The sequence below is a fragment of the Camellia sinensis genome, chromosome 4, assembly GCF_055761805.1.
Source record: "Camellia sinensis isolate YWXY chromosome 4, ASM5576180v1, whole genome shotgun sequence".
NCBI lineage: Eukaryota > Viridiplantae > Streptophyta > Magnoliopsida > Ericales > Theaceae > Camellia > Camellia sinensis.
This window is the reverse complement of record NC_138964.1, coordinates 178,605,220-178,619,211: the sequence shown is the minus strand read 5'-3', so window position 1 is coordinate 178,619,211 and position 13,992 is coordinate 178,605,220. Positions and strand designations below refer to the sequence as shown.

Below are 13,992 nucleotides of genomic sequence, written 5' to 3'. Positions count from 1 at the left end.
TCTCAGTTTTATTGAATAGTTGAATCAAACCAATAATCAGAAAGGTAAAAACGTTTAATCTAATGCTCTATTTTTTTTATCAGTTACTGAAACAATTATCTGGAACATTATGATGTGAAATTGATAATATTCTTAATTTTAAAAATTGAGAAAAATTAATAATATTTTTAATTTTACTAAATAAAATTTATTGATTTAAAAATTTTTAAATAGATCTTGAATTATCATAATATTTGTAAATAAATTTTTTAGGTAATTAACTCTTTAAAAAAAATTAAATAAATAAATAAATGAAATTGAGGAAAGCATGAAAAGCGCATAGCACGTGGTACGTGTGGCCTCAAGTCCAACGCGCCAACTTCAAAACCCCACCGCCACCACCCTTCTATAAAGAACTCCCTAAAGCTTCGCTTTTCCCTCCACTCCACCCTCTCTCCTCTCCTCTCCTCTCCTCTCCTCACCACCACCACGCCCCATCATCATCAACAATCCTCAACCAAACAACACCAACAAACCCCTCTCTCTCTCTCTTCCTCGCCAGCCGGATTCCGGCTAAAAATGGATGTTCGCCGGCGAAATGACAAGCCATCACCCAAATCAGCCGGCGAACCTCTGAAACCTCACCAGCGTAACGGCCAAGTAACCTCTCCCAAAGCCTCGGACGCTCTGCCCTTACCTCTCTACATCACCAATGGCGTATTCTTCACCCTCTTTTTCTCCGTGGCCTACTTCCTCCTCCACCGCTGGCGTGAGAAGATCCGCAACTCCATGCCCCTCCACATCGTCACCCTCTCCGAGCTCGCCGCCGTCATCTCGCTAATCGCCTCCGTCATCTACCTCCTCGGCTTCTTCGGCATCGACTTCGTCCAGTCCCTCCTCACCGGCAAACCCTCCCCCGACTCTTGGGAAGACGACGACCTCGTCATTCTCCAAGACGACCGTCGCACTACCCCTTGCGCCGCCTCAATTGACTGCTCCTCTCCTCCTCCGAAGGCGGCGGAGAAGATTCCGATTCTGACAACGGTGGACGATGAAGAAATTATAAAATCGGTAGTGGACGGAAAAACGCCATCATACTCACTGGAATCAAAACTCGGGGACTGTAAGAGGGCGGCGGCGATACGGAGGGTGGCGTTGGAGAGGGTTACCGGGAAGAGTCTAGATGGATTGCCGTTGGAGGGGTTTGACTATGAGTCGATATTGGGACAGTGTTGTGAGATGCCGGTGGGGTTTGTTCAGATTCCGGTGGGGATTGCGGGACCGCTGTTGCTGGACGGGAGGGAGTACTCGGTGCCCATGGCCACCACGGAGGGGTGTTTGGTTGCGAGCACTAACAGGGGCTGTAAAGCTATATACGTGTCAGGCGGAGCCACCAGTGTTTTGTTGAGAGATGGGATGACCAGAGCTCCGGTGGTAAGGTTCGGGACGGCGAAGAGGGCAGCGGAGTTGAAGTTTTTCTTGGAAGACCCTATCAACTTTGACACTCTCGCCGTCATTTTCAACAAGTTAGTACTTTCTTCTCTTATCATTTTCTTCTGAAAAAATGTTTTATTTGTAAAATATTTAGCATCTCCAATATTATTCAAAAGATATATTTTTATTTTTTAAAATAAAATTAATCTTAATATTAATAGTTAAATTATTACGTAGATGAATATCTCTATAAACTTGAGCCTGCAATATCATCCTTGCACCTAAGTGTCCTCTGCATTATCATTTGGCCTACAACTCGATCCAAAAAATAAAATATGTTTAAACGATATTTAAAATTAATGATTTCAACATTGGCGGTGCTGGATCTGGAACTTCATAATATTATGATTAATGAAAAATATAAGATATTATGATTTTGTATTGAGTGATTAAGAAATGTGAGAAGTTATAATAAATAGTAATTGATGAAAGAGTATAGATATGTAGTACTCTATTGGAATACCTAATAATTTTTTGACGGTGTTATGTTAAAGAAGTCTTTTTTATTTAATGGTTTTGTATTATCATTTTGTGATATGAAATTATGAAATTTGATTTTGTTTGTACATTTAAAGTGCGTAAATAATATATATATATATATATATATATTTAATTATTTAATATTTATTGATGTAGTGGGATTTATCATTTTAGGTAGGGCCATTAAACTTTTTTGAATATGAAATTTATATTTTTAAACTAATTATATTTTGTTTAAGTGTGTGTAAAAATTTATTTTTAAAATTATGATTTCAAAACTTAATATAGAAGAGTTTGATATACGCTTTGTGTATTGGAACTTCTCTTTAAAAAACAAAATCCATCCAAAAATCTTGTCTATTTTGATATTTAAGTGGGTGTTTGGGATTAATTTTTTTAGTTTTTTTTTTTTTTTGTCTTAAAGTAATTTTTTTTACAAAAAACACAACCAAATAGACTGAAAAATAAAAATTAAGTTGTCTTTTTTTATTTGTTTTCATTTTTATTTTAAAGTCATTTACACAAGACGAACATGAAAAGTGAAAAAATTAAAAATTAAAAATTATCATTAATAACAAAAAAAAAATCGAAAAAATATGACTTTTTTGGCTATTTGTCAAACTCACCTTAAAACTATGATTTTACAATAACACTATATATTTATAAAGTTTACTTAGAAAATTACTCAGAAAATAAATTAATGGATTAAAATTATTATAGATATGACTTTAAATGACTTACATCTCAATATCTCTAAATTTACACCCCATATTTTTGTTAAAAAATAAATTTCAAAATAATATATGATAGTTTTGACATTGCCGCCAGTGGTGGGGTAGGTGTAGATAAATATACGTGGTGGCAATGTATGATCGGGTCAGCATCTTCTCTGTCCAAAGAGGAGTGTCATTTTAGTTTAAAATTAGACTCAAATTTTAAATTTAATAATGTCTTATTTTATTAGAATATTTAAGTCAACATACATACTAATGTGTATTAATTGAGATTATTTTTTTATATCTAAATCAACTCTCTTTATAATACATTTTTTAATTATTAACCAGTTATGTTTATTACACATTATTAAGTATAGAAAATAGACTTCTATGTCATTTTCCATCTCAAATTGTCTATAAGTAGAAATTTGAGATGTATACTACAATTGAAAGTTTATTAAAACATAAAAGTCTAGGTGTGTTTTTCATTAGTTAGAATTATAAAATGAATCAAATTACTAGAACGACAAATATTTGATAGTAAAAAACTCTTTGAAATATTTGTTAGGTAAATAAATAAAAAAATTAAACATATTTTAAAACTTCTAAATTTTTGAAGTTAAATTTGAGCTGTTTACTACTTGATTCAATAAGCTCTACTCAAGTTTTCATTAATTAAATCTTATTTGAAATCAACTCATAATGTTAATAAGTCAATTTGAACACTTTTTAAAACTCATTAAATTTTAAAATTAAACTTGAATGACTTACTATACAATTCGACTTAGACTTGTTTTTTAATTGTTTTTAAAAATATATCTCATCTCATGTCGTTCTATTTTTAAATTGGGTGTTCTTATCCGCTTTGTTGTGTTTGATTTGATATTTCTTTTGAATTTTCTATTTGCAATGTTATCTTTATGATGTTTTTGATGTTAATGGATTAATGACTTTATTTTTATTTATTTATTTATTTATTTGTGTTGTGTACAGATCGAGCAGATTTGCAAGGCTACAAGGGATTAAATGTGCAGTAGCAGGGAAGAATCTGTACACGAGGTTTATGTGTAGCACAGGGGATGCAATGGGGATGAACATGGTCTCTAAAGGTGTCCAGAATGTTCTTGATTTCCTTCAGAATGATTTCCCAGACATGGATGTCATTGGCATCTCTGGTAAATACCAATTATTCCAACCCCTCCTAGAATGAATATATATAACTAATTTCAAAATTTTTTTTTTTATTAACAAATCTAAGAAATAAACATAACATAAATGCATGGATATTTATTTATTTGATCCGGGTATGAACTGAAACAGGAAACTTTTGCTCGGATAAGAAGCCAGCAGCAGTGAACTGGATTGAAGGGCGCGGAAAATCAGTTGTTTGTGAAGCAATCATCAAAGAAGAGATAGTGAAGAAGGTGTTGAAGACCAACGTGGCAGCTCTTGTTGAGCTTAACATGCTCAAGAACCTTACTGGTTCAGCCATGGCTGGTGCTCTTGGTGGCTTCAATGCCCATGCCAGCAACATTGTTTCTGCAGTGTACATAGCCACTGGCCAAGACCCAGCTCAGAATATTGAGAGCTCTCACTGCATCACCATGATGGAAGCTGTTAATGATGGCAAGGACCTTCACATCTCTGTCACCATGCCTTCCATTGAGGTATATTTTCTACATTTCAATTTTTCAAATTTTCCCCCCCTCTCAGTCTCTTTATATATCTTAATCCCTGCAAATCCCGTTTAGCGTTAGCCTCGTGTACTAGGCCACACTTTTTGGCCTGAACTGAGTTTCATAAATATATTAGCGGTGTGTGCAGATGTGAGGCGTTTGGAATTTTATGTTTAATTTTGTAGATAGTTTTTTAAACATTTATTATCAATTTTACATGGTTTTATAAATAACAGTTACTATTAGATGTGACAGTTACCGAATGGAAAGAGGATATTATTGAAAGGGGAAAATTTTTTTTGATAGTGCTCATACCAATTCTAGTGTACATTTTATCTAATAGAATAGATTGAATAGATAAAGATAGTTAGAGAATTTAATTCAAGCATTGCTATACAAACAAAACAAAAATATTTGTAGAGATATACTATAGAATGATGCGGATTATTGTGCTCCTTTCATTTAAAAGCATTAGTTCTACCATTGTGATCGTAATTGATAAATATGCCATTTCCACATCATTTTGAATGAAATTTATATATATATATATATATTCAGGTGTTTAGCATTTTCTGAAAAGGAAAATGGTACACAAAATTTATATATAAAAAATTCATTCAGAATGATGTGGCAATGGTATTTTTAAAATTATGAGTTACAATAGTAGCTATGCTTTAATTTAAAATGAAAGGACTATAAAAAGGTATATTATTTTGTAGGAAATTTCTATACAACAATTGTATTTTTATAGCAGAAGAGTTATCTTTTTTCGGATATCTCCTCTACTCTTGTCTCAAGGTTCCTTTCTATCATATTGACCCATTATATTGTATGGTAGAAAGGTAATTTGGGACAAGAGGAGAGAGAATCGGAACAAAAGATTCGACTCATATATATATATATAGCATTGCACTTCTCAAAATGACCAGGTCATGCTCCACATTTTATGCTCAAATCTTTGCATAGATAAAAACAGTGGGCATGCATACATGCTGTCTGGCAATAACATATTTATTTGGATTCTTCCACTCTTTTATTAAATGTCTCTACTTTATTGAAGGGGAAATAAATAAGACAACCAGATTGAAAGACTCCAAACATGATCAGTTCATTTAAAATTTAAATATTGAGAGGTTCTCTATGACTGATAACAAAACAAAAAAATTTATATAGCAGATGAGCAGAGGTTTGTCTTGTTAGTTTTCTCTCTCTCTCTCTCTCTCTCTCTCTCTCTTGAGAGACAGGTGTTTCTCTCATGGGAATCCATGATTCCTTGAGATCAGATGATCACCACTGTACCAGTCTGTCTTGGCAATTAGAAGTGTTCCCCTCTGAGATCAGAAGACATTAATGTATTTGATCTTGTTTTATTTTTTTTAATAGATTTTGCTAGCATTTGTTAACAACTTGAAATAAAAAAATGATTCATAAACATAAAATTCATACGAAATGATATCACAGTATCATTTTTGCAATTTTGAACCGTAATAATGGGTGTAATTCATCTTCTTGTGTACATCAATTTTTATTTTTATATATTTTTTATTTTATGTGTTCCTAGCGCTGCTGCTGATTTGGTTTTTTGATGGTTTATGAATATCAGGTGGGAACAGTAGGAGGTGGAACCCAACTGGCATCTCAGTCAGCATGTCTGAACCTACTTGGAGTGAAGGGTGCAAACAAAGAGTCACCTGGGTCTAATTCAAGGTTATTGGCAGCCATTGTGGCTGGTTCTGTTCTTGCTGGGGAGCTATCCCTCATGTCAGCCATTGCAGCTGGCCAGCTTGTTAAGAGTCACATGAAGTACAACAGATCTAGCAAAGATATCACCAAGGTTGCTTCCTCCTAAGTGGTCAAGTAAAATAAAAATCAAAACTCTACGCAGCTCCAAAAGTGGTCACGAAGTGTATGATGTAAATTAAAATTTTTACTACAATGGGAGTCATACTCAGAATAAATCTGGTCTACGCATTTTATTTTATGATTCACTTTTCAAATTACTTGTTCAGACTCCCTAGCAGTGGTTGAGGTAAAAGCACACCCCACTATACCTCTGTTACTTGATGTAATTAATCAAAAGTCTCTCAAAAAATAGGCTCCAAGAAAAAACTAGAAATAAGTTCCCAATGGAGGGGGAGAGAGAAATAAAATGGAGGGCATGTAGAGGAAAGACAGGAAGTCATGAGGGGGGAGAAGACAATAAAAGATCAAACAAATGTTATTTATTTTTAAGCAGAGCATGTGAAGATGAGTCCGTTTCCAACATGTGTAAAGTAAAAGCCTGCAATTGTTTGTGAAATTGTGCAGCAGAGTAGCTGGTTCTGGTTATGGATGTCCCATGTTTGTTTTTATTTGTATTATTTTATTTTATTTATTTTGTCCATGTGATGAGCATAAAGAGTGTTAGGTTTTATTCTTGGCAACTCCGTTTGACAAAACTCCTTTCAGGTGCATTTATTTTCGCATTTTTATTTCAGTGAGGTTATGAGTGTTTAGATGCGAATCTAACTCGAATTGTGTCTTTCAGAGAAGTTTGTGATGCTAATGTTTTTAAGATTGCCACTTCGCTGATTATGACGAGAATCGAGCTGCTCGGTCAGCTCGCGGGGGTCTAGGGGGCAACGCCCCTTGACGGGTCCGGGGCAGCGCCACGGCGGGGTCAAGGGATAGCGCCCTCGAAGTAAAATGCAAAAATGCATTCTAAGTTGCCTGTCTGCTCGAGCGGACATTACCCCGCTCGAGCGGAGAATGCTGGGTTTCAGAAGTTTGTCAGGTCTGTAAAAATACTAGAAGGTGTGATTTCGCGCTCGAGCGGGTTCTCCAGCGCTCGAGCGGACCTCTGTTATATCACGCGCATATTTTGCTGAAGCCGCTTGAGCGGGCTGTTGGGCGCTCAAGCGGAGATCGCGGGACAGATTCTATAAATTCGTGTGTTGAGTCAAATTTTAGGATTACTACTCCAGATCTTCTTTTTGGGTTCTAGGGTTTATATCTGGGGATACTTTGTGAGTTTTCTTTAATGTTTTGATTGAGTATTCAACTCATGTTTTAAAGAGTATACATCAAAGGTTTTGTTTGTTCTACAAAAGAGAGTTGTTCTTCGGTGGATTCTGAAGAATTTGAGCCTGAAGCTTTGGTGGATTCCGGAGTGGCTCATTGTAAAGACAATTCCGAGGTGAAGACGGGTTGGAAGTGGCACATAGAGGTTGGTTCAATTAGGCGTGGATTCGCTAGGTAATTGAGAGTATACCTGTGTAATTCCTTTAAATCTTCTTAGTGGATTGTTTTGTGGCTGTTGTCCGTGGTTTTTTAATCACAGTTGAAGGTGTCCAATTGTGGTTTTTCTACGTTAAAATCGTTGTATTGATTGTCTTGATTGTTTGATTGAGATTGTTATATACTGCTTAAAATTGTTACATAATCACAAATAAATATCTAAAGAGGATTTCTAGATTTTTCAGAGCTAGTACCTTCGTCCCAATTTTGATTGTTGTTAATTGTTATTATCACATTAGTTTGTAATTGAGGAACAAAGGGATCTCCAAAATGGGATTTGTTAGATCTGTTCAAATCTCTCGTTTTTGTCACTTTTTTGCATATATAAAAAAAGGAGGCACAATCAAAACACTTCTTTTCATTATATAAAATGTAGGAAAACAATAATTAGTTAAAAAGTATAAAAATATAATTAAAAAAACATGAAGGTATAATTGAATTTTTATTCTATTGCAAATAAAAAATATGGTCTATATGGATTTCAGACTTAACAAGGGTATTAATTAGTAGATGAGTGAAGAAGCCAACTTGAGTTCTGAGTTACCTTGATTGGTTGGTTATGTGCAAGACATGATCGATTGAATCCATTCATTTCTTTTGCACTCATTAATAACGCTTCGAAAGAACTAAATTTTTCCTGACCTTGACTTAAAAGAAAGGGCATTGCTTCCATCTCTTGAGAAAAAGTATGGTACATTACACTAACTGCTTTTCAAATTTGAAAAAATTATAATAAATTTCATAAGTTTGGTATAATTATATTCACATTCCTTTTAATAAGGTTATAAATTAAATAGAACCAATATAAATATTATGTAAATCTATATAACAATGGAAGGGTTAATTTGAAAATGTCTTTGAAATTAATGGTCCAGATCTATCTAATTGAAAAGCAATGGCTCAGATTTATTTTAAAAAATATCTCTCTCACAAACTATCTTCAATGGTTCAGATTTGTCTAATTTAAAAAGAATGGCTGAGATTCAATGGTCCAGATTTATCTAAGAAATAAGATTCAATGGTTCAGATTTGTTTGCCTATCAAGTCTTACCAAACCACTGCAGTTTACATCATATATATGTATGTATGAACAAAGCTCTGAGGAAGAACAAAGCTCAAAGCTCAATTGAAAGGAAGAGCAATGGCTCTAGGTAAGGCACTCTACTTTCTTTTTGTTTTCATTCATTTTTTGACCTCTGTTTTTTATAGCTCTGTTTTTTTTTTTTTTTTCATCGTCATCCCCACCCAATGGCTCAGATTTAATTTGCTCTAAATTGTGTTTTTTTCATAGTTCAATTGGATTAACACCTACTTCTCTATCTCTCTCTTTCTATCAAATGGGGGTTAAGGAAAAATGGATTTCATGTTAAGAATCATTTTTATTTCATCTTACTCAAATGGGTTGAGGCTCTCTTTAATTATCAATGGTCATTTTTGTTCTTTTTCAATTTTTTGTTTGATTTCTGATTGTGTTTTGATCTTTCTTTTTTGTCTTCCAGTTTGCTGTTTCTCGATCTAGTTAGTACTTTGATCTCTGTTTTTTTGGATTTTCTTTCTCTCTCACTTTTTTTTTTTTTTTTTGGTTTGGCTGTTGCAGAATCATTTTTGTTTCGATTCATTTAATGTATTTTTTTTTATACTTCCGGTGGTCAGTGTAGTTTACCAATTTTGAGTAAAGTTTTTGCCCAGCAGCATACTGAACCAAAGATGCACAAATAAACGCTTAAAATGTTTCCAAAAACTTTACTCCATCATGACCGGGGAAGTTCTGGATTTGCCATTTATGTTGTTGGTATGCTCCACACAGCAGTCTCACCCACATTTGATCAAACTTGACATGTAATGTCGAAGTGTAGGGATTCTGAAATCTCACAGTTGCATCAATTCAAATTAATTTTTTTAAAGCAACAATCTTTTGATGTTGGAGTAGTTTTCTCATTTATGATGTTGTTTATGCCAGGATTTTAAATCACATTAACCATCTTTTTTGAGTTTACATTCAATAGCAATTGTTCAAAGAACTTTCTCTAATATAATGATTATTTATGAGCCAGATTCAATAGCAATTCTTTTGATGCTGATCAATTACTCTTCTTGAAAAATCAAAAATCATCTTTCCTCTTCATGAACAGCTTTAGAAAGCTCAATTACTTTGTAATTCAAAACCAGAAGTTCCTTCTGATAAAAATTACTTCTCAATCTTATGCATTGTTGTTTGGTATATGACAAAAAGGAAGGCAAAAGGAAATTGAAAGGAAACATATTTGTGATTAAATAAGCTACTGTGTGGTATAACAAAATATATCTTTGATCTCTATTTTTTAGATTTTCTTTCTCACATTTTTTTTTGTTGTTGTTGGTTTTGGTTTGGCTATTGATTGTTAAGAGAGAGGAAAATGAAGTTTGAATCTTATGCGTTGTTGTTTGGTATATGAGAAAAAGGAAGGCAAAAGGAAATTGAAAGGAAACATATTTGTGATTAAATAAGCTACTATGTAGTATAACTCATTGGAGTAATTAAAAAAAAAATTATTGTAATTTTTCTATATTGAAGTTTTGCTACAATTTTATTCATAAGTAGTATAATTTATATTTTTTTATAATTTATATATATATATATATATATATTTGTGGTAAGAAAAGTGGGCAATACAATCTATAAGAATTTAATTGTTGTCAATGCAAAATTACTATATAGAATCAACCACAAAATCATGTATTGTAATAGTTCTACATTTTGGCTAATAGAGAAAAATGATGAAGATTGCTATGACAGTATTTAATTTTTCTTTTATCCTTTTTAATGTATATTGAAGACATAAAAAAAATATAATTTGTCTTTTATCCTGTAGTAGTTCAATTTCCCCATCTGTGATATTCATGCACAGACGAACTTCTTAAAGTAGGTTGTTAACTAAAATATGCTATGAGGTTGTTAATTCTGTGTCGATTAATTTTTCTTTATGGAAATTATTAAATCTCACTCTGCCTTCTTACAATTATATTTTATGTCAACAATCATTTTTATTTCATCTTAATCAAATGGGTGAGGTTCTCATTAATCATCAATGGTCACATTCTTACTCATCAAACATGAAAATAGACTCATATACATTTTTAGTGTTGAAGAGTGCTCTTACTAATTGTGTTTTCTTTTTATCCTTTTGTCTTAGATTTCTTTAATTTTGCTTCTCAAGTAGATATTCAAGTTAGGAGGTCTCTCCCTTGCAATTCTTTATTAGTTCCTCACTTTCTTTCTTGAATTACAGTGGGTTAATGAATGTTCTGGATTAATGAATGAACTCTCTCAGATTTCTTTAATGCTTCGGAATTTTCATGTTTGGTCTCGGAATTTTCATGTTTGGTTTAGAAAGAAGTTTAACATAGTGTGTATAGTTATGTATCTTGGTATATAGCTGTTAAATTTCTAGAGAATACTTATTTTATTTTATTTTTTTGAATAATAGGAATGTGTGATGCATTATGTGAATCCTTATGTTTTTTTTTTTTTTTTTTGAATAATGATATACAAGTCCATTTTTTATACCCACTTACTGTTTTTGGAATTTCTCTCTTTTTTTAATTTTTAAATTTTATTTTGGCTGTTGATTGTTGAGAGAGAGAGGAAAAGAAAGTTTGAATCTTATGCATTGTTGTTTGATAAGAAAGGAAAAGGAAATTGAAAGTTTTAACTTTCTTCACCGTTTCACTGCTTATAAAAATAAATAAATAAATAAATAAATACAACTTTTGAATGGAAAGTATGAAAAAATGGGTTAAGGAAAGATATTTGTGATTAAATAAGCTACGGTGTCGTATAACTCATTAGAGTAAATAAGTTACGGTGTCGTATAACTCATTGGAGTAAATAAGTTTCTGTGTAGTATAATTTTTATGAGAGTATTGAAAAGGGCATTTGTAATTATATAGATAAGGCAAAAGATATTTGTAATTATCCATTTACAGTGTGGTGAGACTTTTTATAAATTTGTATTGCAATTTTTTACTTATTTTTTTTCACATTTTAAAATGAAAAATTAGTAATTAAATTTCTATATTGAAGTTTTGCTAAAATTTTATTCATAAGTAGTATAATTTATATTTTTTTATAATTTACTCTTTTTTTTTCCTTTTTTTTTTTTTTGTCGTATACATGAGTTGTTAGTAGGAAAAGTGGGCAATACAATCCATAAAAATTCAACTATTATCAATGCAAAATTACTATATAGAATCAACCACAAAATCATGTATTGCAATAATTCTACATTTTGGCCAATAGAGAAAAATGATGATGATTTCTATGACAGTATTTAATTTTTCTTCTATCCTTTTTAATGTATATTGAAGACATAACAAAAGTATAGTGTGTATCTTGGTATATAGCTGTTAAATTTCTAGAGAATATTTATTTTTTATTCTTTTTGGAATAATAGGAATGTATGATGAATTATGTGTGTTAGGTTTTATTCTTGGCAATCCCGTTTGACAAAACTCCTTTCAGTTGTATTTATTTTCGCACTTTTATTTCAGTGAGGTTATGAGTGTTTAGATGCGAATCCAACCCTAATTGTACTTTTCAGAGAAGTTTGTGATGCTAATACTTTCAAGATTGCCACTTCGCTGATTATGACGGGGTTCGAGCTGCCCGGTCAGCTCGCGGGGGTCGAGGGGGCAGCGCCCCTTGGCGGGTCCGGGGCAGCGCCACGGCGGGGTCGAGGGGCAGCGCCCCCGGAGCAAAATGCAAAAATGCATTCAAAGTTTCCTGTCCGATCATGTTATATTTTTCCAGTTTTTCCAGTTTTGGCCTTACCGCTCGAGCGGGAAAACGGGCGCTCGAGCGGGGATTGGAAGCTCTCAGCATCTCTGCAGTCGCCTGAAAAAATACTGGTGGGTGTGATTTTACGCTCGAGCGGATTATCCTACGCTCGAGCGCATCTCAGTTTGTTCGCACGCAGTTTTTGGTCAGTCCGCTCGAGCGGGCTGTGTTGAGCTCGAGCGGAGATCGCGAACCCAGATTTTCAGATTTGTTTAGGAGTTGGTTTTCTTCCCAATCTAGGATTACTTTTGGTTCTCTATAAATACTTGGTTTTCTCTCAAACCTAGGGATTGATTGATCTACTCCAGATCTTATTTTTTGGATCTTAAGGTTTATATCTGGAGAGATTTTGCTAGTTTTCTTTGATGTTTTATTAAGTTTTCAACTCATGATTTAAAGAGAGTACATCAAAGGTTTGTTTGTTATACACAAAAGAGAGAGTTGTTCTTCAGTTGTGGATTCTGAAGAATTCGAGCCTGAAACTTTAGTGGAATCCGGAGTGGCTCATCAGAAAGACAATTCCGTGGTGAAGATGGGGTTGGAAGAGGCACATAGAGGTTGGTTCAATTAGGCGTTGTGGATTCGCTAGGTAATTGAGAGTATACCTGTGTAATTCCTTTAAATCTTCTTAATGGATTGTTCTTGTGGCTGTTGCCCGTGGTTTTTTTATCACAGTTGGAGGTGTCCAATTGTGGTTTTTTCCACGTTAAATCGCTGTGTCTCTTTGTCTTGTTTGTTTGATTGGGATTGTTATATTCTGCTTAAAATTGATACATAATCACAAATCAACATCTAGGGGATTTCTAGATTTTATTAATTGGTATCAGAGCAGGTCGTTCTTTTTTTTAAAAAAAAAAATATTTTCTTTTAGAACGAGATCTTGTTTGATTTGTGATAATGGATACAATTCGTGAAGGAAATTCTATGGTTCGACCACCCCTACTTGACGGATCCAATTATTCTTTTTGGAAAGCTCGGATGAGATCTTTTTTAAAATCTATTGATGAAAAAGTTTGGCAATCCGCCATGAATGGGTGGACTGAACCAACAATTATCGTTGATGGAGTTACAATCCCCAAACCAATTGATAAGTGGGACACAACTGATTACCAAAATAGTAGCTGGAATAGTAAAGCTATCAATTCTCTCTTTTGCGCTGTCACACCTGAAGAATTTAGTCGTATTTGTAATTGTGAAGTCGCAAAAGAGGCTTGGGATATCTTACAAACTATTCATGAGGGCACTCATTCTGTGAAACGTTCAAAACTTCAAAGGCTCACATCTAGTTTCGAAAACCTTTCAATGAAAGATAGTGAGACCTTTGATGAATTTTATGCTAAGTTGAGTGACATTGTAAATTCCAGCTTCAATTTAGGTGAAAAAATTCCAGAATCCAAAATTGTGGGAAAAATTTTGAGATCCTTGCCCGATCGGTTCCAACCAAAAGTTACGGCTATTGAGGAGGCTCAAGATGTTGACAACCTCAAGCTGAATCAGTTGGTTGGAAACCTTCAAACTTATGAAGCACATAGGAATTTCAAAAAGAAACAAAAAG

The 13,992-nt window shown here is 33.5% G+C and overlaps 1 protein-coding gene across 1 annotated transcript; it reads left to right on the top strand.

Annotated features, from left to right (window-relative positions):
• The first annotated feature begins 334 nt into the window (after positions 1–334).
• Positions 335–6,644, top strand: LOC114314342 (3-hydroxy-3-methylglutaryl coenzyme A reductase 2-B). The gene is made up of 4 exons (XM_028260820.2): positions 335–1,505; positions 3,663–3,844; positions 3,990–4,336; positions 5,949–6,644. Exons 1-4 carry the CDS (start codon positions 559–561, stop codon positions 6,192–6,194), a joined length of 1,722 nt encoding a protein of 573 aa, XP_028116621.1. The 5' UTR covers positions 335–558; the 3' UTR covers positions 6,195–6,644.
• The last annotated feature ends 7,348 nt before the right edge of the window (positions 6,645–13,992 follow it).

Excerpts from the sequence above, each read along its gene's own strand:
- LOC114314342 (XM_028260820.2), top strand. The coding sequence starts at position 559 with ATGGATGTTCGCCGGCGAAATGACAAGCCATCACCCAAATCAGCCGGC. Across the intron at positions 1,506-3,662 it reads CTCGCCGTCATTTTCAACAA|ATCGAGCAGATTTGCAAGGC; the intron begins GTTAGTACTTTC and ends TGTTGTGTACAG. Across the intron at positions 4,337-5,948 it reads TCACCATGCCTTCCATTGAG|GTGGGAACAGTAGGAGGTGG; the intron begins GTATATTTTCTA and ends TATGAATATCAG.